The 27767-nt window shown below is 42.8% G+C and overlaps 3 protein-coding genes across 3 annotated transcripts in view; 1 reads left to right on the top strand and 2 right to left on the bottom strand.

Annotated features, from left to right (window-relative positions):
• The window catches only part of GSG1L (GSG1 like), a 58595-nt gene extending 53641 nt beyond the window's left edge, over positions 1–4954 (bottom strand). The window contains exon 1 of the mRNA XM_009505972.2: positions 4261–4954. Within this exon, the coding sequence (XP_009504267.1) occupies positions 4261–4561 (301 nt within the window). The 5' untranslated portion in view covers positions 4562–4954. The remainder of the gene's footprint in view (positions 1–4260) is intronic.
• Positions 1–27767, top strand: part of RBFOX1 (RNA binding fox-1 homolog 1) — a 1419204-nt gene that overhangs the window by 4983 nt on the left and 1386454 nt on the right. The gene's annotated exons all lie outside the window — the stretch shown is intronic.
• On the bottom strand, positions 14229–27326 carry IL20RB (interleukin 20 receptor subunit beta). Its single transcript, XM_064462185.1, has 7 exons — positions 27308–27326; positions 26376–26502; positions 25469–25659; positions 22582–22706; positions 19205–19355; positions 18737–18882; positions 14229–18153 (listed from the first exon to the last, which is right to left on the bottom strand). Exons 1-7 carry the CDS (start codon positions 27324–27326, stop codon positions 18028–18030), a joined length of 885 nt encoding a protein of 294 aa, XP_064318255.1. The 3' UTR covers positions 14229–18027.

Genomic DNA, 27767 nt, shown 5'->3' with positions numbered 1-27767 from the left:
CAGTGAATCACATATGCTTATTATCACATGGTGGCAGGGGAGAAGGGTGATGCAGTACCACTCCGGATCTGTGAAAGTGTATGGCAAGTTCATGTCTTTATATGTTACAGATTTATTAATTTCTGCAGGGTACACCTCTCTTGTTCTCTGGCTCCTTCTTAAATGTGCATTTAACGTCCATATTTATGGCCCATTTTGATGCATCTTTACATACTACGTAAGTTCCACTCTACCATTTACTCCTTAAAGAGTGTTAAGGAATATGTGCTACAGAGCATTCAAAAAGCTATGACCCCTTGCCCTCAAAATAAAATTCCAACATACAAAACAAGCCTATGTATACCCATTCCTGATCTCCCTGACTTCTGTGGACCATGGTGAGCAACATGGAAAGGCTCATTGTTTATTTAATGGGACAGTAGTCTTAAAAGACACCTAGGCAGCTGCTTTTCCCTCTGAATGTAGATGTTATTACTGAGATTGTCTGTTCACTAGCAGCTAAAACAAGAGACGAGTTAATATTGTTTTTCTATTAAAATCAAAGCAAACACACTGTTGAGCCAAACTGGCTAACTTCTTATTGCTTCCCAGCTCTCAAACTCCTCTGCCTGTTAGGACAAGGTATGCCACCTTAGCTACTTCATCTGTTAATTTTTTCATGGCATGTATGTTCTTGAGTCACAGAATATACCAGCTAGTTTACCACTGCTGCTATTAACACATCACTTGTCTGGTATCTTGTGAGGTATCCAGTACTGACACAAGCACAGACCTAGACTGTAGGTGTGAAATAAGATATGCACTCAAAGTCATATTAAAAAAAAAAGAAATGATAGAGAGTTTGGCTCTGAGATGTCTGTCCATAGCCAAGGAATTCATGGCTCAGGCGGAGGCACCAAGTGCCCTGTGCAGCATGTGAATCCAGAATAGGACTCATGCCCAGCACGAGCATGAAGCTCATAGGCTATGCTTTAACTTCATCTCCTTCTGGAGATCAGGTGCATTGCTCTTACAGAAGGTACCTCCACCCATGTGGGATCCAAAGCATTGAACCCACTCTGAAAAATAGAGCCTTAATCCTCTTTTTGGTAGACGGGGATTCAGCATACATTTGAGTCAAAAATTGTGCTAAATAATTACAGGACTCACCCATCAATGAAATGCATATGCTCAAGTCCCTCAATTCCCAGAGGGGATTCACAATTCTATTTCTTGGGTGCTAAACGCTTTTTGGATTTTTCAGCTGTCCTCGACATGCTGGATAAAAATAAACTCTAGAGTCACAAATTATTTCAGAAATAATCACAGCATTCAATCTTGTTAGAGATGTCAGTGAAAACTAGAAACATGCAACAAGATGAAGGCCCGCTTCACTAATCTCTGTACAGAGGGTATATGGCACACCTTTTTCACCTCTACCTCTGGACTCTAAATGGACATTTCAGATAAACAGTTGGTGAGGACACTCAAAAATTTTGTTAGATTGCAGCCTAACTGTCATTTTAAGGTGTGACTGAGTTGCAGCCCCTCCAGCCAACTGGAAGCCCTGCAGTCCTGTCCCTTGCAGTATCAACCTTCTGGGAGCTGGTCCTGTTGTGTCTGCACTACAAGAGCTGCTGTGCTCCAGGTACACCAGTGCAGAGAGCAGAAAATTTTGACAGTTCTGTGACTGTAGAAAGAGAGAAATTAAAAGCCTGGTGGCTAGATGAAGAATATGGCTCACAGCTGGGAACGTTAGGAGTCTTTGGAATGTTTTGGAAGCACCATGACCACAGAGAGTGTTACTGGCATTCATGTGTTCCTTGTGGGATTCGTATTCCTTAGCTTCAGACATTGGCAGTGAGGAATCAGGGACAGGTCAGGAGCTGTAGGAATGGTGCTGACCATAGGCTGTGGCCACGTGTTCTGCTGAAACAGGTGTGAGGCTGTGGGGTGGCACCCGAAAGGACTTTGTCTGGAGGAAGGTTGTTGTTGCAGTCATTTTCAGTACGCTATTGGTAAAGCTTTAAGAACGGTGTTACTGGAAGTATGGAGTGCACTGAAGCTAGTGTTTTGACTGTGTGCTTAGCGGTACTTTCTTGACATTTTCCTGGCATGCTAGGGTGTTTATTAACAACATGGTGACTGTATGACTTGTGTTGCCTACAGAACTGTGGTCAGTAAGTGTTCTGTGGACAGTGTGATGAGCCTAAGGGATGGATTACTGACAGATATATTAAGTGTTGTAGGTATATGTACAAGCATGATCACAGTGCTGCTGGATTGGGGCTGGCTTGTGCCTCTCTGCCCTGGAGCTCAGATAAAATGATCACCAGTCAGGCTGCAAAAGGCCATGACAACATACAGACAGTCTGGTATTGCAAACCAGTAAGTCTGAATTAAGACCTTTCATGGTTATTTTATGTTGACACTCTTAGGGACAAATTTAGACTCATGTCCATTACATCATTCCTGTCTTTACCATAAAAAGCTATGGTAAATCCTGAGCGAGACATCTGTCTGTCTAAGCCAATATATCCCTGCACCCAGCTGGATCCTTTCTAAAGGTTGGTTGCTCCTGGTCTGCTAACTGAAGAGTACTTTTCACCAAGTTAATGTTTCAAATAAGAGGAAACACACATGTGGATGCTGTGGCTGTGTGGGGAGGTGAGAAACAACCCTCTCTCTTCTGCTTTCACCATAACTTTCCAAAGCTGGCTTCCAGCTATCTCCTGAAATCACCCACCACAGCACAGCTTTGTTTACCCAGTACAGAATAGATCTCTGTATTTCTCTTCTCCCACAGATAACTCAGTTTTCTGAGTGGGCTAAAGTCACACAGTTACAAGTTATCTCACACACAAATCTTCGCTTGGAAAGCTTTCAATATCTGCCAGAAATGTGGGCATGCTTGATCGTCCCAATCCCAGCTAAGATGCTGGAACAAATCGTCTTTTTTCCTATACTTTTTTCTAATGTCTAGAGGATTACTTAGGTGCACTCATTTCAGCATGGAGCTGTTTATTGACAGTCCCAAGGCTGGGGTTCATGAACTTTCCTTTTCATATATTAAACTGAGTTTTAATGACCAACTATTTCTGGAAGTACTATCCTCAAAAATACCAGTGAGTATGCACAGGACCTTGGGATGAAATGGACTGTGAGCTGCTCTACAGGTTTGCCTCACTTTATAGTACATCCTTACAGAGCAGTTTTACAATAAACTTCCCATTATTGGGGAGATTATGTCCTCAGAGACACAACATATAGGATGCTTAACTGTTCCTCTCTTCCAACAGTGGTGAAGGACCAACTCCCTGGTCTACTCCTTGGGCAACAGCAGGATAGCATGGAAACAGCCCAGCAAGCAGAAACCAGCATCCATGAGGTGTTGTTGTCCCTCTTACACTGTGTCACATTTATAAACTTTATTTTTCAGTCACAAAACCTAGAAGAAAGCTCTTTCAAAAGCAGTTTGGATGTTAGCTCTACTAGACAGCTCTGGGAGAAAGGACTGTCAGTTTGCATCTGTTGAGACCTAAATCAGTCCCATGGCTGCTACCTACCAACCACCCTCCAGTGTTTTATTTCTTGGTAAGTGCCAGGGTACAGCAGAGGAAATTAATACACTGATAAACTGGAGAGATGTCTTCATGAGTGGTTCTCAGCAAGTAAATGGCTAAGCAGGGAACAGAAATGAGCTTTCTTGTGCCCAATTCTGCCCTTTAACTGCCATTTTTCTACTCCGCTTCAAGAAATATACAACCCAGCCACCAGGAAGGGTTTGTGGGTAGTCATTTACTTAAGGGATGCCAGAAAAGAAGTAGTCCAGGCCAGAGCCTGATAAAAAGTGTGACCTTTGTGCTTTCCCTGTCATTCAGACAGCTGTCCTAGGGATTATTTTGGGGGCAATTACAATTAGATGTCAGAACCTCTTTAACAACTACCAGCCGCTATCTTTTCTGTGCTCCATGGAGCAGCTCCCAGAAGGAAGGCACTGACCAGTCTCTGGCTGCAGTACCCATGAGGGTAGCACATATTGCTGATCAGAGGTTCAGTTGGCTTTAGAGCACAGATCCTGCATCAGCCAGCAGGTAAACAAGGAAATCCTTGCTCTTGCTGGAAACAGGTTGCTTTTCAACAAAGAACTGTTAAAATGCTGCCTCTCTCTGCAGGGCGAATCTGCTTTAAGATACAGCACAGAACAGCTTGCCTGTGTGTTTATCACACTGAGCCAAACACAAAGCAACACAAGCTGGAAGGAAGTTGTTTTATACTCACCAGCAGCATCGATATTTTCCTCACAGGAGTACCAGATCCCAGTGTGGAAATACCTGAAAAGGAAGCGGTCATCTCCTGTCTCCCAGCTGTAATGAACCACATTCTGGTTTGTCTCATTTGCAGTCTCATTCCCACTGTAGTTGAGGCAGTTTGTCTTCTTCTCTTTCCCACAGCTTGGCTTGGGGACCCTCTGTGTGCCCTCACACCAGTGGGTCGTGATAAAAGCTGTTGTAGAGAAGAGGAGAGCCATCAGATTCAGACTCACTGCTAGCAGGGCTCTGCATCTTCGATTTGTCTTCATGGCAAATCCGCCCTCCCTCCCCCTCCTGCTGAGAGAAGAAGTCAAAGGGTTTTGTTTTATTTGGGAGGAGGGGGGTTCAAAGCCTGTCACGATTCAGAATCCAGTTTTCCAGGCATCAAAACTCTCAGCTTCTTCCAATCTGTTGTTGTAGCAGTGAAGGAAACGCTGCAGCCAGACTCCCATTCTTCTCTTCACATGAAATCCTGCCTTTGTACGTTAAAGGAGCAGCTGCAGGCGCGGGAGTGCGGCCGTCCTCTTGTAGTTGGTATGCTTCAGCGCGCTGACAGGATCGGAGAGGGTCTGTCTCACAAAGAGCACCAAGAGCAAGTGAACATCTGCTCGGGTACCACACATGATCCCAAGGGGATCCACAGCCTCCTCCGCTGGGAGACACCTGCAGGCTGTGGGACTCACTGTCCTCTGCTCCCGTAGGATGAAGCAGGAGAAACTCGGCGGGAGGCAGGCGGCAGGGACAGCTGCTGCCTGCTACCACCGTCCTCGGCAGACCTCAGGGACCACTGCATCACTCTGACAGCTGAGTTGGGCTGGGGGGGAGGCATCACATCTTAGTCCTGAAAAGAATTGTTATTTGGAGCTGCGAAATATGTTTTTTTATGTACCAGAGGGTAGAGATTTGTCCAGGAGGAGGAGGGATGGAGTGATAGTTCAGCTTTTCTGCTCTGAGCTAGTGAGTAGTAAATCAGGTGTTTGATTCTGCTACCAGCATACTGGTGTAATTCTCTCTTGAGGGGCTTGCTCTGGAAGTCAGCAAAGCCCCAGAAGAATTTAGATTTGAAAGTGTAAAACCTACATCTTTCACAATACCAGGTGAAGCCCCTTTCTCAGGCTTTCTTTTCCAGGCACAGCCCATGCAGATGTTCAGTTTGTAGTGGGTCTGTAGAACATTTTGTAGGTCCTGGTTTGTGCAGATGGAGAGAACTAATTAGAGCAAACCCTGGTCTTTACTCACCAGATGGCAATGCTGTGAGGACAGGGAGCACTGCATACAATCACAATTCCAAAGAGAAGTGTATTGTCCTGTCTTGTTGGTTGGCCAACTTGTAGAGTTTATGACCTCTTTACACATTGCTCAGAGCTATCTAGTGAATAGTGAGTGCTGTGAGGAGACCAGGGCACCTGATGTTGGTGCTGGTACAATCTGTATGACCTTGCATCCAGGCACTGAGGTTGGCCACATTTGTCACACAACAGTTCTGTGTCCTTAGTAGATTAATGCCATTTTCTGCGGTGAAGAAGTTGCACATATCTCCTGGGCTTTGGACTGAGTGAGATTTCCTTCCAGCCTTGTTTGGACTCCCTGCAAGGGCCATGGGGATGCTTGTGGCCTCTCAGAGCAGTCCAGCAGTGGGTTTCCAGCAAGCCCTGCAAATAACCATGCAGCCAGATGGGCTCATACCAATAGATGGGACAATGCTCTCATCTCACACCCTGTAATCTGTCAAGTCAGCACATTGACTCAACACACAAAGCTCGTCCCATGCCTTACTGCCTGCAGACATAAAATGTGGTCATAGTTTCTCCAGCTCCTTGAATAAAGCCAGGCAAGACCAAGTGGAGTTTCTCCTTAGCAAGCCACCACACAAGACTTCAGTGACCTGTTCCTGCCTCCCTGATGCCCCCCTCACAGGTAACCCGTCCGACTCTGTGTTATGCCTCTTGTTGGTGCTTGTCTTGTTGGTGCAGTTGTTCCAGCTGCTTGTGGCATTTTCACCGTTTATACAGAATCACTTGGCTTTAGCCATTTTGTTTTATAAATAAACTAGCAAGTTACTAGAAAATGCTGCTCTGTGAGAACAATTGTGATGGCAAATTTGCAAAGTTAGTGAAATAAATAGCTTTGTACTGCAGACATTTCCCTACCTACGTGGTCTTCGTTTTGGCCACTCCTGCCTGTACATGATGACTACTTCCTCCTCAGTGCCAGATTTTTCCAGTGGCCCGTGCTAGCAGAATGCCTCTGTGCACAGTCTTGTCCTGTTGGAATTGCACCACACCTTTCCATGTTCCAATCCTTTCAGCATTTCATCCTGCAGCCAAATAATCAGCATTATTTGGTTGGTTTTAATTGCATGCAAGGAATACAGATGACAGCTATTTAGAGGAGCACAGGATTATTACTTCAATTATTTTTGTGTTGCAGGACATTCCACTTAGAAATGCATTTGTATGTTCCTGTGTTTCTCAGGCTTATCTGCCTGTTTAGAGGAATAAACAATGCAATTTGAACTATGACAGAATGCTTTCACAAGAAAGTTAATGCTCTTCTTCAGGATAATCTTTCATGTGGCTGTCAGTATCTGAACCATCACACTTCCAAGTGTGAATACAGGCCTTTGCAGGTCTTTTTTTACAAATCTTCTCTATCTGCTGCTCTGTGGTTTGTGTTTTCTGGTCCCAGCACCAACTTCTGCAAAGTCTGTTTCTCCTGGTGCCCACCTCCCTGAGGGCTGGGCATCCAAGAATTTGGCTATCTGAGATAATTTTGTCCTAAATACTTTTGAGATTTTGGTTTTATTCCTAATTCTAACAAGATATTTCTATTTCTGTTCATCCTTATCTTCTTTATTCTGTTTTTTTTGGGGCTGACTGGGCTGTTGAGAACAGAGATTGTGCAGTATATTAAAAAAAAAAAAGCAGAATTTTGGTTTCTTTTGTGATACAGAGCTTTTAGAATCTTAAGCATTTAAAAATAGTCAGCACAAAGTAAAGTATGCTCAAAGGCAGGGAAATTTTTTAGCATCAATTGTTTTCGTTTTCCTAAGAGAAGGATTTTTTTTCCTAATTATTCAACTCCTCTGGCTGTGTATGTTGGGATTACTTGAAAAGAAGGAAACTAGTCTGTGCTATACTGATGCTGTAATGCTTCAATAATTTCTCTTTATATAATCCCTGTTTATCAGGTTTGCTGTGTATAAAAATGGAGAGATCATACATATGTTGCAGAATGCAGTTCAGATGCCTGGATTAAGTTGTATTTATGTGGTATTATCTTTAATAGTAAAGCAGCAGGGTTTGAATGCTATAGAGAAGTAGTTTTTGTACTGTGGCTACAAGGATCTTTAAAATCCTTTTCGGGCAGCAATAGTTTTTCTCTGATGTTGTAAGAAAAACTACCTTCATGAATTATACCTAAACCCCTTTTCCTTCACTATTTCTTATAGGATGAGTGTAAATTGTTATTACTCAGTATTTACTCTAGTACAAAAAGAATTTGTTTTAAAATAATTATAGCATTTACAAAGGAACCCTTTCAATCAGGCTGTGTTTTCCACTAGTGGGAAACAGAAGCAACATTCACTAAAATAAGAAGAAGCCTTACTTATTCTGGTGGGTCCTCTGGTGATGATGGGGGACATGGTGGGCTTAGTCTGGTGGTTTGATACTAGCAGTGTCAACTGCATGGGATTATATGCTGTTTTTAAATAATAATTTTAAAAATCCTATAGCTTTTCTTTAAGTTCTCATTTCTTACATGTTTGTCCTCCTGGGCCTCTTCATGTGTTTGTAGTGTCTTTTTCAGCTGTCACTGGACTGGGCTTCCTGGTTCCTCCTTCCACCTTGGGCTGGACCCCTCCTGGTATCTCACCTTTGCTTTTCCTCTGCACTGCAGAGCCACAGAATCCACTTGTTCAATACATTCATCTTGCAAATGGTTCAGAAGCTCCTTTTCTATTAAGAATTTTCCTCCTTTGACAGAGAGCGCTTCATAGCTCCTCTTTTTCTTCTTCTCTTACAGTAGCATATATGAATGGTAGGTGTGCCCCTAATATACTTCCCCTGTCCCCACTCTTGTCCAGGAAAATGGCAACTTCTTCCTTACCTCAGTCACTCAACAGGATTGACTTCTATATTTGGAGAAGAGGGCTGGGATGGACATGCTCTACATGCTCATGCTTCCCCCAGATCGCTACCATGTATGTTAGTCAGCTATGTGTAGTTTGACTTCTTTCCATTCCATATCTAGGTTACCTTTTGCTGTTTTCACCTCATTTTTTATTTTTTTCTTAGACCTCTGACCCAAAGTGGTCTGTGTTCAGCAGTGATGCTTAGCACTCTGACCCGAAAATCCTGTTCATCTAAGAAGTGCTGCTGAGACACATTACCAATTTTTCTACTCAGATTAAGCCTTCAGCAAATGGACAGTCCCAGTAAGATATATTTGAAGGTGGGCTGAATATCAATACCATATGAAATCTTGGTCTTCAGTTTAGCTTTTGACTCGAAGTGTCTTTCATGCACTTTGCTTGTGGGCATTGAGTCAAGCACAAGAAGATTGCTCAGGAAACTCTTCCTGTTCTCAAACTGACCAGGCAAAAAATGGTTTCTGACAGTACTGTAGCAAAGATGTTTAGCCGTCTTGACAGACAGCAAAGCAGTAAGACAAACTGTTAATTCTCTTGTATGTTTTTCCCATCACAATTTCCTTGGCCCAGTGTCACTGGTCAGTAGACAAGACATTCCTAACTACCCTTTTCAGAGTGACTGGTTTGGATATTTTCATCAGTTTCCAGTGTTGCTCATCCTTGCTTGGACACGAGGACTGCGTCATTCAATACTATAGGCACTCCTTCTCCTGATAATGAATGGGGTCTCTGTAGCTCTCTGATTTGGAGCTCTCTGATTTCCCAAATAGAGTTAGATTAATCATTCAGCACAGCTCTTTGTGTAAAAACTGGGTGGTCCATATATTTGTAATAGAACTGGGATGCTAACAAGTTTGTACTTATCTGGTACCCGCACTTAATTCTTCCAGCAGCTGATGGAGAGGAAGGGAGATTAAAAGAATCGTCAGGCCTGAGTCATCTTGTAAGTCGTGTCTAGGAGAGTTGACTGGATAAATTGGCCAAAAACGCAGTCCAAAAGGTCATGGCTGAGAAAGTAAGATATTCCTGGGACCATTCCCGATAGGCCGTTTGCATGTGTCCACCTATTCTGGGAGTGAATAAAATGTGATAGTATCTTACATTTGACCTGGAATTAGAAATTTTTCTGCCTTGGAGTTACAAGAATTATTTCCTTGCAATCAAGATGCATAGTGTTGGATTGGATGAAAGTTTAATTAATATGAATAACTTTTTTTTAAGGCTAACTTTGCTCAGATATGTTATTGCAAGAAGGTACAGGCTCACTTAAGAACTCTAGACACAGAATTCACGTTCTTTATTGCTACAATTAAAGAAGCATTCTTGCACACCAAAGCCTTCTTGACAGCTTGTGAGCCTTTATATATTCGTGACTGCTTGGCCTGGCAAAATAGTATCCCCAAAACAAAACAAAGGTAGCCACAATAAACATAGCAGTGCTGAGAAATGTCAAAGGGCCCGTTACACAAACATGCTTTTATTGTACCCCAGACATCTGATTTTCACATTCACATAAAGTTATATATGTTTATATCCCACTGTGCCTTTGGATATACCTAATCTGCTAACTACAGATGAATTAGTTTCTATCACTTCCATTTTTTGAAACATTACTAGAGTTACACTGATGCTACAATAGTTGGTTAAAATAATTTGAAATCATATAGATAGCAGAAACATTGCATCCTAGCCCTTGTGGCAAAGCAACCAAATTTGAGACAGATTTAATAAAAATTTGTCTTCTTCCTCAGAATCAATTCAAACTCTGAAAGAGCATTTTAACACCTCTCAGGTATTCCCTTGCCCTTTGTTTTTGGTTGTTGGGTTTTTTTGGTTTGTTTGTTTGGTTGAGGATTTTTGTTTGTTTGTTTTTGTTTTGTTACGACATTTTTCCCTTCTATTATCAATATATTTTTAGGGACAGAAGCTAGAATCTTTCAATGACTGTAGTTTTCAGTTTCTGCCTGGCAAAGGATTGAGCTCTGAACATTTGGTGCAATTTATCTGAAGAATAATGTTGCTAATTTGTATGTCCATATATTTTATTCCCATAATTAGAATTCATCCATATGCCCAGGCATTGTGAGTGGTATGATTTGGCAAAGAGATTTGAGTTCAAAAAGGGGTGGTCAGGAAGATTTGTTTGAGCAAGGTCTGTACCCTGGTGTTCTATGTTTTCTCTGCAGAAATTGTACCCTGTACAAAATGCATTTGGGGACATTGACTTTACAAGAGCAGAGCAGGAGAGGGTACTTATGTACAAGGATGGCTTTTTGACGGTGCCAGTATGACTTGCAGAGAATTAACATACATTCTGTCACTGAAGGCATACTCCAAGCCAACGGATCAAGAGCCCCTAGGCTGTGTTCATGACTCCTAGTAGTGTTGCTGGCTCGGAGACAAATGGAAGCAGGGTAGTGGTCCTGAAGGTGAGTGCAAAGTTTGGCAACCACAGGAAGGCAGGACAGTCAGGATGGCTCTAGAAGCTGAAGCTGAATTTTACAAAATACTGCATTCAGTCTACACTGAGACAGAACACAGCAAATTTATATATACAGCAAGCAGATTTTAAACATTTTGGTGCCAAGTGTCAATTTGAGCCCAAGTCTTTCCCTCTGGGAAGACAGTAGAAGACAAAGCAACAAAAGTTGCTTTCAACAAAGAGAAAAAGATATCTGTTCATGCAAGGCTAGGTAATTGCATAACTGTTCCAAATGAAAGAGAAAAGGTCAACAGGCGGAAGACAGGCTGGTGCACAGAAAGCTATTGCCTAGCAGGGGACAATATTTCACAGTGCATTGGGGGAAAAATGAATGATTACATAGAAATGACTAAGAAAATGCCAGGCAAATGTACAGACAATAAGAGAAGCTGAGAAGGCTTGTGTAAGAATATCCCATAATGACACACAGTCATGGTGAGAGACATCCGCTAAACTGCAGGACATTTAAGGTAGCACCAGACTCAGCAGAGTGATAGGAACAATGTCAAAATTAACAATGAAGTTGTACCAGATGGCAGAAGAGGGTGTGAAGGCTGGTACTTGGCAAAAACAGGGAAAATGTTAGCCATCAACCTGTCTGGATAGCGGCAGGAGGGATGAGATATATGAGCAACCCGGAGGATGAGCAGGACACTACTTAACAGAACAAAAGCACAGCAGTGAATAGATAGGGTTTATAGATCTAAAAAGTGAGTGGTAAGTTTGAAGACTACAATATGATAAAAAGTATAGAGCTGCAGCTGGTTTGTATCGGAGACTACTTTCACAGGACTATGTGAACTCTCTGGCCTTAGCAGGGGGGCAAAATGAAAGAGCAATTGTTCAAAGGAAAAATGCAATAAATCTTCTGGGAACTTAAATGGGAATGAAGTCACAGGAGGGAAAAAGTTCAGCAGTAGAGTAAGGACTGCCTGGTCAGCTTGGGAACCTGTGGTTGTATTTCCAGGCTCAGAGCTGACCATGAATATTTACTCTTTTCAACCCCTTCCTTGACCAAGTTTCAAATGGGGAGAGGTTCCTTTCTATTCTCAGTTTCCTGCAAGGTCTCAACAGCTGAGCTCTCTTCTTGGCCTCTAAGGTTATATACATCTTTAAAGAGATCCCCGCTTTCTTTACCATATGCCCTACTGGTAGTCTCCAAACCATTCAGGTTTCACAGAAGTCTATTATTTTGCATATGTTGATATAACACCCATAAGACAAACTGGACTGCATAATTTGATAGACATATAGAGCACTCAGTTAAAAGAGTTGTCACACATGAATTGTAGAATATTTGTGGTTGGAAGGGCTGTCTAGCTGTCTTTTGATCCAACCCCCCCCCCCACTCCAAGCTAACTTCAAATCTAGATCAAAACTACTGGTGGTCTTGACAAGTTCAGTGTTATGCCCAGTATAATGCAAGTGTGCTTCTCTCCAGACTTGAGGCGGCATTTTTTCACCATGAGAAAAGACAAGAAGGTGAACAGGTTGATGAGAGGGGTTGTGCAGTTTCCAGTTTTGGAGATTTCCGAGGCCAGACTGGATAAAGCCCTGAGCAACCTGGTCTGACATGAGAGCTGACCCTGCCCTGAGGAGGAGGTTGGACTAGAGACCTCCTGAGGTCTCTTCTAGCCTGAATTACCCTGGGATCATATGAAGAGCTATGCACGACAGCTAGTATTCAAATCTCACACACAGGGACTCAGGTCTGAATATTGGATATTTATCCATTTTGTCCCTAATGAGCAAACTTTCCAAGCACACCCACTTGTGAAAAACAATGCTATGTTTTCAGGCATGAAGATTCAGCATGGGAACCTTCAAAAACTCCTTCACAGTAAGCAACATTGTTACAAATTTATTTTCTTTTTCTGCCATTGCTCTAATTTCTCTGAGAGCTCCTTTGATACTTGATCATCTGTTGGCCCTGTTGACTCCCTGGCAAACGTCTCATTTCTAGGATCTATTATTAGTGTAGATATTTGTAGGAAGTTGTATCTCAAATTATTTTTGTCCTGATTTATTTTGTGTTTACATTTAATCAGACAGAAATTGTGATCCCTCCTTTTTTTCTCATTTGGACATGACTTCAGGTTTTTGAAGGATGCCTTATTGTTTTTACTATCATCCTTCACCTTGTTATTTCACCATGCTAACATTTCTCTGCTCTTCCTAAAGTCTTTTTTGACAGGTGGAATGCATTTACTTTAACCCTCTGTTGTGTCTTTAAATAGGCCTCATGCTTTTGATTCAGGTGTCTGATAAAAAGATAAAGGATAATGTAAAAATAATAATAATAAAAAAATCAAATGCTGTTCATGTCCCAAAGGAAAATGAAGACACTGATCCTTCAGCGTGCCTGTAGAGGAGGCTGATAAACCTCCTGGCATCAGTGGCTGGAGGGCCTGTGTCCAAGGCCAGCTCTGATGTGGTGCACCCATGTCACCTGGGATCAGACTGCTGTGCGAGCAGAGTGTGAAAATCATTCCTGAGACCTCCCCTCTGTCAGGAACTGCTTTTGAGCTCAAGCCCTGGCTCTTGATCATTGCCAGAACCATGCTGTAGCTCTGTCTGTGCCTGGCCATGTTTGGTGCTCCAGTCCTGACCTACCAACCTCATCACTGCAGACTTGTCCAGTGATTGAGCCTGACCCTGGTCATTGCCCCCCGACCTTCTTGTGTGGGGACTGGGGCAGCTGTGCCTTGTTGGGAGATGGCAACCCTTCCCACTTGCTGCCCACAACCAGCTCACCTCCCCTTGCAGAGCCACCACTCTCCTCCTGGGTCTGTGCTGAGGGATGACAGGCTCTGGGGTGGCACAGCAGACCCTGGTATCGGCAAAGTTAACTGTTAACATCGTTAAACACAGCTGCATCAGGAAAGTTCAGGGTGGCAGTTTCCTCATTTCTCTGTTTTATTCCAGCACTGAAGGTCTGTACTGCAAGTGCAAGCTCCTGTCAAACCTTGCGCTGGGACTGAAGGCTGCAGGGGTGAACAGGATGTCTTCAGGCTAGGATCACTGCCTGCTGGCCTGCACCATGAGAGCATGTCCTTGGCCGTTAACAAAGGTCTGAGTTTGATCCTGAGCAAATTACAGACATTAAACTCCTCAGAAGTAGCCATTTCTGTAGTAATAGTAAAATTATAGCCTATACACTGAATAAAACCAAATCAGGGCTCTGTGTGCAGTATTTATTTGGGCAATTTCACTTAACCTTGCTATCGTTTAATTCCTTTTATCCCTTGATGTAATAATTTCTGGATTTTTTTATAGTTACATTTATTGATAAGACCGCAAGAGACCTGAACTGAGTGATTTTCTGTTTCTGCAGTTTTACACTTTAATAGCAACAGAATCACCTGTACATAAACTCTTTAAACAATAAACATCTTTATCTGCAGTGGTTTAGATGTTTATTATCTTTGTAGCATTTCATTTGCAGGATACAGTATCACCTTCACAAGCAATGGAATCAATTTGTAGTCAAAGTAGTGATTTTGGTTACTTTTTGCCTTTGTAAGAAAAAAGGTAACATTTAAAAAAAACATACTGTAATAATGCAGAAAATACTTAAAAAGGTAATTTATCAAGTTAAAGATCTCAGTTTGATTGGACAGTGAAATGTTGGACTGTGTATTAATATGAGCCCTTAAAAATTGCAAACAGCAATATACTTCTAAGGAAATATACTTCACAGGAAAAATTAGACTATATTCCAGCCAGTTAGTGTCATGGAACAGATAATTGAATTCCCTACTTTCCTGTCAACCCAGTAATATCATGTAACTCTTTTTAAATGTTCATGTAATCAACAGTCTTTATGTTGGTCTGCATTTACTAGACTGAATAATTTTTTCTTTGAAAACCAGTCCTTTCAGCATTTTTTCTGTTCTTCTGTTCTTACAAAGTCTTCAGGAAAAAGTTGGTTACATGCAGCATAGAAATAAACTCACTAAAATGCTGATGCAGGTTTGTGCTTCATTTTCATGCAACAGTTTTTGAGGAAAGTAAAAAAGAAGTATATTTTGGAGGAAATGGAGCCACTTACTACCTCATCGATGGAAAGAAACAGCGCAAAGTTCATCAGTACACATTGTTCTTCACTGTGGTTATTTGTCTGGTGCTCCTTTGAGATGTTGTATCATGGTTGTGGGAGCAAAATCAGTTATCAAAGACAGCCATTGCCATGACTGCTAAAGCATGATTAACTCTTGCAATGCATGGGAATGAACTAAAGGGAATGACTGATGGCAGCTGCCTATGCCAATGCCACGGTGCTACTATGTATGTGGACTGCAGAAGTCTTGCTCTTGTTCTATAACATCATTTTCAGGCTTAACAAAATGCAGCACATACTTCAAAGTGAGAAGCTTTCCAGGACTTTCAATCAGCATCTCAAATTTGTCTTCAAGTCTCCACAGACACAAACTGGAACATCCTGATGCAACCTGAATATGGCCTTGATAAGATGGCAGCGGCACTTAAACAATTCCCTTCCATCCCTATTGTAAGAATTTTTTTCAGGTGTTTCTTTTGTTTAACATTATCTGTGCAGTTTTGTACAACTGTTTAACTGCTTTATTGGCAATGAGGAAGGGCATAAAATCTGTTATTGCAAGTGAGAAACAAACATATGCTCTATGCTTAATATGCAGCTGGAAAACATGCATTAAAATAATTTTTAAAAGCCCTTCACATTCAAATGCCTTTTCTTCCCCTGCTTTTCTCTGTCTCCCTAAACAAAAGCTGGTACTGCCATAATGCAGCAATGTTAGGGAGGAAGAGATAGGAGGAATTGCTAAGGCTTTTCATACCTACAGCCATGGAACGAACAAGCAGCAGAATGTCCTCCTGTATGGGGACACCCCTATGGGGCACACTAGAAACCAAGACGCTGAACTTATCCAAATCACCGAGGAATAAAATAAGGCTAAATGCAAGGCACAGGAGCTCTCTAAACCAGCTTTACTTCCAAGGCCTCTGTAACAGGGACCTACACCTTGAAAATTCAAGCACTGGGCAAAGCCATTTAAGGGGATGTTTGACAAAAAGCCTAGAGCTCTGCAAGGGAGTGTACTTCCATGCTGACTGTCCTCAACAAAATCATTGCTCTTCACTGCCTGCTGCCAAAATCAGCCAGTCATTGGTTGCCTCGCACTGCCACCCCAGTTCGGTTCAGGGAGGGCACAAGGCCTGCTGGGCCTCTCAGCACTTGTCATATCAGCCCATGCACATGCCCTTCTCCTCTTTGCTCCCAAATCTCCTTGTCTGGGCAGAGCATCATATGTGTGTTTGCAACTAGGCATTTCCCTGAGTCCTCAGTGTTCAGACTTGCACAGATTTTCTGACCCTGTAATTTGCTACATATTGAGCAGTACCAATCTTACCATTTAACACCAAAGTACCATACCCTAATATTGTCCAGACAGAAGCTAGTGAGACAGGAATAAACAAGCAACTGGGCTGCAACACGAAATTGAGCCGTTAGCCAGGAACGAGGGCATGAACTGCCTTCACAGAACGCAGAAGTGGGAATAGTCCTGAGTCACTTCTACTTTTTTCACGGTGCTTTGTTGCCACCTGCTGGCCTGACACAAGATTGCAAGAATTAAATTTAAGAAGGCATATTGTTAAAGAGATGCCTTGCATTTCATTAGATCCACTGATAGCTTTAAAAAAAGCTTTTCAGCTCACAGTCTTTTCATGCCCTGCTAACACAAGCCTCTGCCTCAGAGGAAATAAATTACTTTTCTTAGAAGTGACAGCCATAATTGCAATATATGCAACAACTATATTTTATTTGTATTTAGAAGGAATTTCTCTTTGTCTTTTACAATTTCCTTCCTTAAGAGGACAAGATATCTGGAAGATAACGATGTCATCAGGCCTGGAATGGCCACTAACGTGGTAATGCTATGATGCTTGATCCATCCATCCTGATATTCCTCCACTAGCCAAGATAAGCTCTCCAGTTGCCCCTCATCCTGGCCCTCCTGACCACAGAATCAAGTTTGCCTTGTGTGACATGGTCAGCATCCCACTTCAGGTGTGGTGCCAAACCACAGGGATACCCAACAGGCACCCTGGACAATCCTGACCACATGATTTCCACATCTTTTTGTCACTTTTCCCATTTCCTTTCCCATCTCTTGATCCTACCTTTCTCTGTCCTTTCCTTACCTTTCTCCACTCCAAACCCCTATCTTTTAGACAGTTCACCCTAATTATGTTTTTCCTAAAAGTCCTAGTTTTCCTTCATGCATACCCAGCTTCTATGGTTTTGATACCCTGCCTAGGTGATCTTGGACCTATATAGTGTTAGCGATGCTGCTGGTCTTGCAAAACTCTACAAGAATCCAAAGGTTCTGGAAGCTTCCTCCAAGCATCTTTAGAGTCTGTCTGTTTCTTTTATCACTCCCCCTAAGCACTGGTGAAACCAAGCCATCCCTCATGGTGCTGTCTCTAAGTTTTGTTGGCACCATACGTTGCTATCTGTCACATGCAGCAAATTATTATGTTGTGTCCAGTCACCGTCAACATCCTTTTCAATGAACGTTAAACACAGGTCAAGGCCTGCAGCCCTAAAAGCAATTTTTTCCTGCTCATTCCATCTGGTTTAGCCATGTAAGAAGCTCTTACTGGCTGCTTAATTTGTTTTAAAAATGCTGAGGCAAAAATACTGAGGCTGAAATGGTTTGGAACAATGGGACTGGGCTTTGCATTTATTGCTCTGGTGAAATACCAGTGGCTGAAGGGTGGGCTCTGCCTTGGGACTGTCAATGTGGCTGACAGAGGTAAAGGGAACATGAGTTAACTCATGTCTGGATATGGGTATGGCTATGAATGGAAAGTATAGAAACTGGCAGCTATCACCCATGACCTTTACTTGCTTTTTATGTAGGTGGACGAAGATGCTACTAAGAGGACCAGAGCAGGCCACCTGCTCATCATACACACCACCTTTGGTTTGCAGCAGCTTTTAGACACAAAGACAACGATGTTACTTATTGGCACACTGAGGAAAGTGGCTGGGGCACAGTCTGCCAGCTCTGCTTAGAAGATCTGTTTCCACAGGCTGTTTTTTTTTCTGGAGTGCTCTAAAGTGTTTCTTGAATCCACAGTCGGAGAACTTCTTCTGAGGGCATCACATGCACCCTCAGGTCACATTGCTCAGCTTCTTCACTGCCACACAGAATCAGCTGGGTGGGGGACTCTGGCACTTTCTGTAGAACAAATGCATTCACTCAAACACCCTCAGGCTGATGAGCTAGTCTGTCTGTCTTCTACTTTTCCCCTCAAACCGATCCTCTCATTCTTCATGCAAGAACTGCCCAAAGACCCAGTGCTCAGGAGCCCACAGCTACAAAAGCTCCTGCCTGCGTTCTCATTTGAACAGGACAGCATATTTAAGCTACTGCCTTAAACGTACTCTTCAGTGAGTGAGAAGAGAGGCTGCTTTTGATGACTGATTTCTCCTCAGCAAGCAGTTGAGAAGCTCAGTACTGGTACCAGGAGACATGGACGTCGTTGCCAACGACACAGCTCTTTTGTTCAGGGAGCAGCTGCTCAGGCAGGGTCAGTCCAGGAGCTGCAAGGTCAGCACCAGGAGCATCTTCCCCCGTTCAGGGCTCTAGGCTGCAGGCAGTGACAGCCATACAACCAACTCATGTGGGCTGCTTGACCCCAGTGGCTCAGTCATCACACTGAAACAAGCAAGGCTTCCTATACATCTGCTTTTCTGCCTGTCCCACACTCCTGTGAATACCCAGCACCCTAAAACCCAATAAATCACAGTAAAAAAGTTACCAGTGTTTCTGGCAGGACAGCAACAGGGCAGCAGGAATACTGAAAGATTTTACTTGTTTTCCAGGTAAGGAAAGGCAGGGTCAAAGCAGCCACAGCAAAGCCAGCAGAGGAGATGAGGGCAGTAACCAGCCACATGGATCTGCCACCTAGAAACAACAGAAGCAGCAAAACTTCTCAGAGATACTGTGAGGACAAACCACTCAATGCAGTTAGTGTGCACCCTCGGCAGCTGCTCTTCCCACCCACCTTGGTGAGATCCTTTGTTGGCACACTCCAGGGAAGCATACCAGTGCCAGCATAGGCAGCTGCACTCCTGAGACTTCCCTTTTGTACCTCCCCCAAGGAACAAAAGGGCAGCACATTTGCAAACAAGACAGGAGATATTTGGTGGGAACAAAAAGAAGACCTGTGGGTTACCCTTCTTGGTCATGACTACATGAGAGGAGTAGGAAGAAGGCTGGCTTTTACCTTGTGCCCTCACACACTGTGTCTGGCTGAAGCTGCTGCTTCTGTTGATCGCCTCAACGTATGTCTGAGCTTTTACACAATAATCAGGTCCTGCCTCCATGGTGTCCAGGTGAACCACAGAGCCAACTTCTTTCACCACCTTCTGTTGCATCTGCCAAAGGCCAAGGAGATAAAGCATCAGAACGTAGGGCAAGGACATAAATGAGAACAGGAGTCTTAACATGATGCCAGCCCAGACTTCACTGGGAGAAAAAGAAGGAAAATAACAGGAACAGGAGATGCCAGAGAGGATTGTGTGAATAAGAGGAGGGAGAAAAGCAGCAGACAAGAAAGCACAGTGGAGTGCAGAATGAGACTACACATTTCTGGAAGAGTAGGAGGGGGTGGAAAGAAAGAGCTGTGAGTCAAAGATGATCCTGGGCCACAACACTGGACCTTGACCTAGTCTCCTGGTGTAAGGGCTTGATGACTGAGTAAGGTCTTGACTTGTGAGTTTTCGCTGGGATGCCAAAATTACGCCTGTGCTAGCATGATATGACAGGAGTGCCAGAACCATGCTGTGATAGGGGTGTGAGAGCTGCGCCATAACTCTGGAGCCCCAAGAGGGGACAGGCTGGGCTAGTGTGGAGCAAGTGAATTTGGTGTGTGCAACTGTAATGCCAGCAACCCTTAAACAGCGTATGAACACCAGCACATTATTTTCTTAAAATAAGTAGGGCTCCATTAACTGCTAGCAAAATGAAGTCAGTATTCTCAGTCTCCCCAGTCATGACAGGACAGGTAACAATTAACTGGTTGCTCCTAATTCTTGCTGTGTTGCAGATGCAAAGCCTGTGCTGACAGCAGGCCTGATCAGCACCCAGCATCCCATACATATGGACACCTCCAAGCCAGTAGGTCTCTCCTGGCAGGGCAAGTCCTTCTCTCCATCAAAATATCCTTCTCCATAGAAACATGATCTCGAGGACCATTAGTCTGAAAAGATTTCAAGGCCAAAATCACATCAAGGACTACCTGGGGTGTGTAATCGCTTGCAAAAACCTCAAACCAGATATATCAAATGTGACAATTATTTAAAAAAATTTAAAAGAGCCCCAGCAGAGAACTGGACATGTACTGACCAGCAAACCTGATGCATGTGACAGCCTAGTTGGTAGAAACTATTCTGAAATTTGGAATTAATGTTTAGGTGATTAATATCATATACTGAAGAGGAGTTAACATTTCATTCGTAAAAGGAAATCAGACACAAACCTATATTATTCTTTCTGAGGTGTCAGAAAGCTCATAGATAAAGCTAATCTTATTTACTTGGATTTCCAAAGGTAGACAAAGAGATCTATTTCAAAAGCTTGTTAAGCTAACAGCCATGGGATAAAGGGCATTGGAGCTCATAGTGCACTACCTAGGCTGCCATGGCCCTGACTAGCCCTGCCTGTCCGCCCCCATCTTCCTGCTCCCGTCCATGGCCCAGGAGCCCCATTTAAGCTCAACCCAGGACGTTCAGTTCCTGTCTGAGCTATGCTGGAGGTGTGCCTGTCTCCAGCCCTGTCTCCAGGATGGACACTGGACCTACGTTATATATAGGTTGTCTCCTGGATGGACCCTTGTTAAGTACATTGCAGCCTTGTCCTCCAGCCCTGTCTCTGGGTCTATCTCCATTTTGCTCCTGCTGGGCTCCCTGTACAGACTCTGGGCCTGGTTCATTGTTTGCTTCTCTGGGGCTGCTGATGGACTCTGTTACCAGTACATGGTTCTGCCCACTGTGATCAGACCCTGTGGGTCTGTGCCTCACTGGGGAGGGCACTGCTTGCACTGGGATCACTCTTGGCTCCTGGCTTGCTTGCTCATCATGAGCAGCCCTGCTCCTGCTGCTTCCTGAGAGAAGAAAGACTTCTGAATGATTAAATTGCTAATCCTCACTCAGAGTGGAAGGAAGTCTTGGAGACCCATGCAGAGCTGTGCTCACCACTGTATTACTGCAGATGATCTGGAAGAAATATGAAAACTGATACTTGCTAACAATTCTAAAAAAAACACTTCAGAATCCTAAAGATGACAGTCAGCTGTGAAGAATTGCAGGAGGGCCTTGTAATAAAAGGACAAATTAGATTCAACACCAATAAATGTGTGATGATGTTCATGAGAATTTTTCCCCTTCATTTTTACTCAGTCAGTGACTTGACCTTAGGTCAAGCACCCCCTGTCAGAAGCAGCAACTTGTGTTTCAGGTTTCATGGAATAGTCAGCTCTGTGGTAGTCACACATGTTAACAATTGCTGGGAAAAGAGTGTGGAGACACATTTTGTTCTACGGTACTAACTCATAGTGCTTCTGCACCTTGAACTGTGAAGGTTTACTCCCTGCCTACCTTGGTAAAGACAAAAAGAGCTGGAAGGGCTTCCATTGGGAACAACTACATAGGCTGGGAGTCTCTGCCCTGGAAAGAGACACACAATATAAAACCGTTAGAGTGATAGGGAAAGTGAATAGGGAATAACTGTTCTCTCTCCTGAACCAAGATATAGACCCCACAGCAGATAAGCTGCTGAACTCCTGACTATTGGAAGCTGTACATGCTAAAATATACATGGCTGGAACAAAAATTTATCAAGGGCTATTAATGATACCTGTTCTGGCTCAGGAATTCCCTGCAGCTGTGTCTCTGAAATCTCAGAAAACAATCTAAGTGTAATTACAACACAGGCTCTCTCCTTATCTTCCTTGGTCATCTCCATTGCCCACTGGCAGAGAGAAGATACTGGGTTTGATGGTCCTGTGGTCTGACTTTAGAAGGCCGCATTCACACTTTCATGTTCTTAGGTGCTATGGAAGCACCAAGTTACCAGGAGAAAAAAGCAAAATTGATGTCTACGGAAAACAAAAGGAACTGAATAGAACACAAATTGTCTCTGCTTCAGTACTACCCAGGTGTAAGCAATGCTAAGTTAAGCAAGTTACAGCTCACTGTCACAGGCAAGCTGTTTTACAGAAAACTCCTGAGAACTTTGTCAGCACCTCAGTGTGACATGTTAATCTTGGTCTGAGTAAACCAAATGATGTTCAGAGAAGGTTGGCATAACACCTTCAGTTCCTGACTTCTGGTTTCTTTCAATAGTTGAGGTCCCTGAGGGGATTACTTTAATTCTTCTTCCCAGAGAATGAAATGTGGAAAGAACAGACAAGCTTCTCCATGGGGGTAAGAGCAACCCACTGGTATACGCAGAGGAATGTGGCACATCATTGACTCCAGGCAGCTCCTTCAGCCTCACAGCAGGAGCTTGGACTGGCGAACAGGCCCTGGGCAATGTCTGTATGCTTTCACTCTAAGTATGCAGGCTCTCTGTCATTGATGAAAATCCAAGGGTAAAACTCACCCTACTCTCCTGGCCCTTCTTCCAATACAGAACACAGAACTGAAAGGCAGGCCCCATGTCTTCCAGCTCCACTAGTAAATGATACCCATCTGCTATGACCTTCATCAGAGGTGGGGTCAGGGAAGCTGCCAACACAGAGAGAGCACCATTATCACATCAGAGGCAACCCATAATAACGGTATTCCCTTTCCCAGCTAGAAGAGGAGGAGAAGCTGCCACCATGAGCACAGTAACATTAACCTGGAATAATAACTGCTTGATTCACTGGGGCAGAAACTTCTCTCTGCCCTCCCTCCCAGTATGTCTAGATATTGTAGCAGCCTTTTAGCAGGAGGAGGACCACGACTGGCACTGCAAACAGGAGTTTGGCAATTGCTGAGTTGCACAGAACAAGAAAGGTTTTGAATTATGTCCAGTGGATTAAGTGTCTGGCCTAAGGGTCCCATGTGATCAACAGCAGCAGAACCTGCTGGGCGACCAGAAGTTGAGACACCAGATCAGGCCAGTTCTTCTGCTCTTGGGCATTAGCTTAGCACTAACATACAGCACAGGAGCTGTGAAACCACTGCTTCTTTGTGGGAATTTTGGCAGTTATTCAAAGGTGAAGGAGAAAGCAATATAAGCCTCAGGATAACTCTGGCAATTCACATGAATCCTGATTTTCTTTTAGTATCTACATGGTTTTAGATACACTTGGGCTGATGACCTGCTGTGACTTAAGTTTTTGTAAATCTATGCAAGTAAACCTGTAGGCAATTTGCTTCATGCTTACTTTGATATTCAAAGCTTGGCTCAGTCTGAGGAATATTAGGGAAACAATCAGAATCAAACAAGCATGGATGAAATTACACACTGTACATTTGTGAATTGGGAATCAAGGCAGCACAGAGATCGTATTTGCACTACTTATCTATGCTATTCTTTACCACTCTGTTGTAGCTGAAAAGGATTTCAACTTCCTTGCTTTCAGGAAAGGAAGGAGAGCAATGCAGAAGAACATACAGAAGAGGTGTTCTAATAGAATTTGGTCTTGCATCCAGTGAATTGCCATGAATACCAACCAACATGAAAACATGAAATCCAAATATGCAAATGGGAGGCCTGGAAAACTGCTTTACACTTCCATATTAAAAGCTGAGAATCTGCTAAACATGATGTCTCAAAAAAAAAAAAAATTTTTGGAGATTAAAGACAAATATTGGGCTATTGTATTAATGAATGGACATTGCAAGATGCAACCACTAAGCAAATAGGAGCATTTACATTTATCTCTGTGCTGGTACACTGGATACCAACTATCTGAATTTTGATAAATGAAGAAGTAAGACTGGCTCAATCATTAGTTTTAAGAAGATCTTTTCAAAGAGTTTTCCATGTGTTATCATACTTTATGTGTATCTACACCTAAGGCTTTGACACTGGAGCTTTTTTATCTAGAAGTACTGTGCACTGTGCTGATGCCTTGACTGCCTACAAACGACATAGGGAACCTGTGGGCTGTGCTCTGAGTTCCTTAGTTCCTCTCAGACTCAGTGCCAGGATTCCTAGGAGATGCAAAAGCAGAGACAAGGAAAATGAGCAGTAAAAATATGTAAGTACAAGAACCTACAGTGACTTCTCTTTCTCCTTTAAACATTTGTCCATATATGCATATTCCCATTGCAGCCTGTTGCGATCCTCTGAACTTTCACAGCTTAGCCAGAGGTTTGTACTGAGGTCTCTAAGACACAGTACCAAGCTGTCAAATACTTCACTGTACCATGAGAAAGCTGCTGCTTTTCTTCATGAATAGGGTGAAGATAAGGAATATCCTTCCCTTATCTCTGCCTGACATTGTGGTCTGTGGCTCAACTCTGCCACCATAGCTGCTGAAAAACAAAGGATTTTTAATCTAAAGCACTGTCTAGAAAACACTTCCACACCAACGAATACACTCACAAATTTATGTGGCTCTTCTGACGGTATTGCGTTGATTAAGTGAGGACTGCTCACTCATGAAGTAGTAGGTAACATCCAATGACTGATAAAGTTTTAAGATAGGGTCAGCTCTGGCCTCAGACTGGCAATTTCTTCCCTGGCTAAAACTGATGACTGTTGCCCACCCCAGACTGAGAGTTGCACTCTAAAAGTGTCCTCAACAGAGGTTGTCCACCACAGTTTTTATTGCTGAAAGCAGTTGACTACATGGCAGAGAACAGAGGTAATGATTCCAGAGGAACACTGGAAATAGTATGCTAATTTTAGGCTGCAACATGATGCTTAGGTTGAGCTGGGCCACAAGCTTTGCAGGAGCTGGAAGGATACAGAGAAACTACCCTGCGTTGCTAGGACTGCAGCAATGCTACAGCTTCCATTTTTCTTTTCTCCTCTGAGGTTACTTCATATATCTGTCAACATGGGAGGAGGGAATCCTGTCTGGATGGGAGCAGGATTTCCAGGATAACATGAGGCAGATAGAGGGTGACATGGCTGTTTTCTAGGGTAAGTGCTTCCACAGGATGAGGTTCTGGACCCTCAGGAGTGACTAGATGACATGGATTTAGATGGAGCATTGACAGCAACCCTGATTGATCTAAACTCTTCGAAATCAGGGGCAAGAGTGACCAACTTGCCAAAAGAAATGCCTGGAGACTTCTTACCTATCTTTGAAGCCCTTGAAATTCAAGCCCTGGTAAATTCGGCCCTGCCTCAGGAGGAACTCGTGTCAAAGAACACAGCATGGCTAAGAGCGAAACGTCCCAACACAACACAGCATGAGAGGAGCTATGCGTTTCTGGGCTTTGTGTGATATGCACAGTACATAAACATGCACATGAGCAGTCCCTCAACACTGAACTCTGAGAAATTAACACAACCAATGTAGCTTAAACCGAATAGCAGGACTCACTTGTGATGCGATTGAAGAAACCTTTCAGGGTGCCCCACTCTGATCTTCTAGCACCAACATCTGCCCTTACACGCAGGTTATAGGCTACAGTGGCTGAGATATCCTCTGTGATGTTACACACTGTGGCTGTGATGAGTGAACATTCACAGATGGGGATCCAGCTCTCATTGGCGTACTCTCGTTCATACTCCCTGAAGAGAAGAAAAGAAAGCAGACAGGCAACAGTGTGATAGGAGGTATATCTGTAACATGGGCTAAGGCTGCTTGCTAGTTCTTTCCACATAAAACCAGTACTGGGATACATTGGCGCTGGAATACCAAGAGTGTATGAAACTAGTATGGGTGTGATTTAGATCTTATCTAGAGAAAATCTCCCAGAGCCAGCTTGTTGTTCTGCCAAATGCAGCATAATATTGCAGGAGGTAGGGCTAGCCAACATAGTGTTGACGCATCAAATCCTGCCTACTCACTTGACTTGATCATCCCTGGTGAACCAGAATTCCAAAGCCATACTGTAAAACAAGTCATAGCTCAAGCTGTATTAGAAACCTCCTGTAATACGTTAAATATTTAAAAGACTGACACTGTATAAATCTCAAATGTTTTCTCTTTCCTCTTCTAAATGAACTGTTGCTAAACTTCCTAACTTTTGAATTCTTTGGACAGAGGCAGTTTTCATATGTGGGCTTAATGCACACCTTAGATTACTCAGGTATCTGTTAACCTGTAAACAGTCCCAGAATTGGAGCAAAAGAAATTTTTCCCCCACTTGTGATCAACAACGAGTATCAAACTTCTCTTATGTCTGTGAACTGAATCTTGTTCCAGACATCCAAACAGTGCAGGATTTTAAGTCTAAGTAAACAGTGTTCAAAGAGCAAAGAAGAAGAAAAAAACCAGAAGTTACCCCTGAAACTCCACAGAGTATCTCACAGTTTCTCCCTGAACGATCACAGGACTCCAACTTAAGAAGTGTTTCATGTTGGTAGAAAGAATAGAGATATTCTGAGGTGCTGACAACAAAGCATTTTCACCTAAAATTCCCAGCAAAAGAAAAAAAAAAAAAGACAGACAAAAGGTATATGAATGTACTAGAAATAAAGCTTAGAAGAATTGTGTTTTGCATCAGAAATACCCACTTCATTTTGTTAACGTCACTTTAGTGTTTGAAAGTATTTTACAGAGAAGAAGAAAAGACAATCAATGACCAAATGGAGGAGCAGTTAGGCTGGCACTGCTTACAGAAACGCAAAACATGCCTTTTCATTATTTCAGAGTTTTTCATTGTATCAGTAAAACAGTGAGAAAAGATCACACCTTTATAAAGCCATCCAATTCAATTTAATGAAGTCAAGTAACAGACACCCTATTGTACTCTATAGATTTTTCCAATGGATGTTATGGCTAGAAATGTACTATTTCTTTCCAGGCTTGACTAGGCTGGACACTGGAAGACCCTAGCTCTGCTACATGTTGCAGGATTCCAACAATGTAAGTGCTTGTAGGTTGTAATCAAAATACCTCTTAATAGAATAAAATTATTCCATGGACTATAAATGAAATTATTGCATTACTATGAGATTGTCAAAGTGTAAGTATGGGATGGTACCTACAGTGTAGTTAATTTTATGCTATGGCATCTTAATATAATAATATAAAATCCTTAGCAGTGTTTGACCAGAGCCCCCATGGGCACATCCTGCACTACACTATGGGAACAGACTTATCTCTGTTCTGCTACTTTCCAGTCCCAAGAAAATTATGTTCTTTCTGCTCAGCAGGGAATGTTTCCCAAGGAACCACTGGAAGGGAGGAATGGGTGGAGTAGTTTCAACCTACCCGGTGTAGCAGTGGTCATTTCAACATTCTCCTGGAAATAAGGTAACTGTTCTATCACAAAATATCTATGTTACCTAAAGATTATTTCCCTATTATTTTTTTAATTACACCTATTTAACTCAACAAGGTCTATCTTCCATTAGTCTTTAACTGTCATTAAAAGAGGGTGTCTTCTTTTAAGCTGTGTTTACAAAGTTAACCAGCTAATGTCAGTTGTTCTACCCAGGATCAAAACCAGGTTGACAAGTCCATGAGCAATGTTTTCGTAATGATTATTCTTTTAAAGCATTGGAACAAACGCTGGTCTTCTTTCTGCTCTTAGAATATTCCCTCTATTTGTATCTTTATAAAATCACTAATGATGTGGAGAGACTTGATGCCAACTCTTTTATGATTCTTTGGTGTAAGTTATATGGATCTCTTGACAGAATGCTCAGCCATTCTTTAAACTGAAAGTCAG

Source organism: Phalacrocorax carbo, chromosome 10 (assembly GCF_963921805.1).
Source record: "Phalacrocorax carbo chromosome 10, bPhaCar2.1, whole genome shotgun sequence".
NCBI lineage: Eukaryota > Metazoa > Chordata > Aves > Suliformes > Phalacrocoracidae > Phalacrocorax > Phalacrocorax carbo.
This window is presented reverse-complemented; position numbering and strand designations above follow the sequence as displayed.

What these genes read in the sequence shown, in the direction of transcription:
- IL20RB (XM_064462185.1), bottom strand. An exon ending in TACTCTGTGGAGTTTCAGGG is followed by an intron (nt 25,660 to 26,375) that starts GTAACTTCTGGT and finishes TCTTCTCTTCAG; the next exon opens with GGAGTATGAACGAGAGTACG. An exon ending in AGAAGGGCCAGGAGAGTAGG is followed by an intron (nt 19,356 to 22,581) that starts GTGAGTTTTACC and finishes GGCCTTTGGCAG; the next exon opens with ATGCAACAGAAGGTGGTGAA.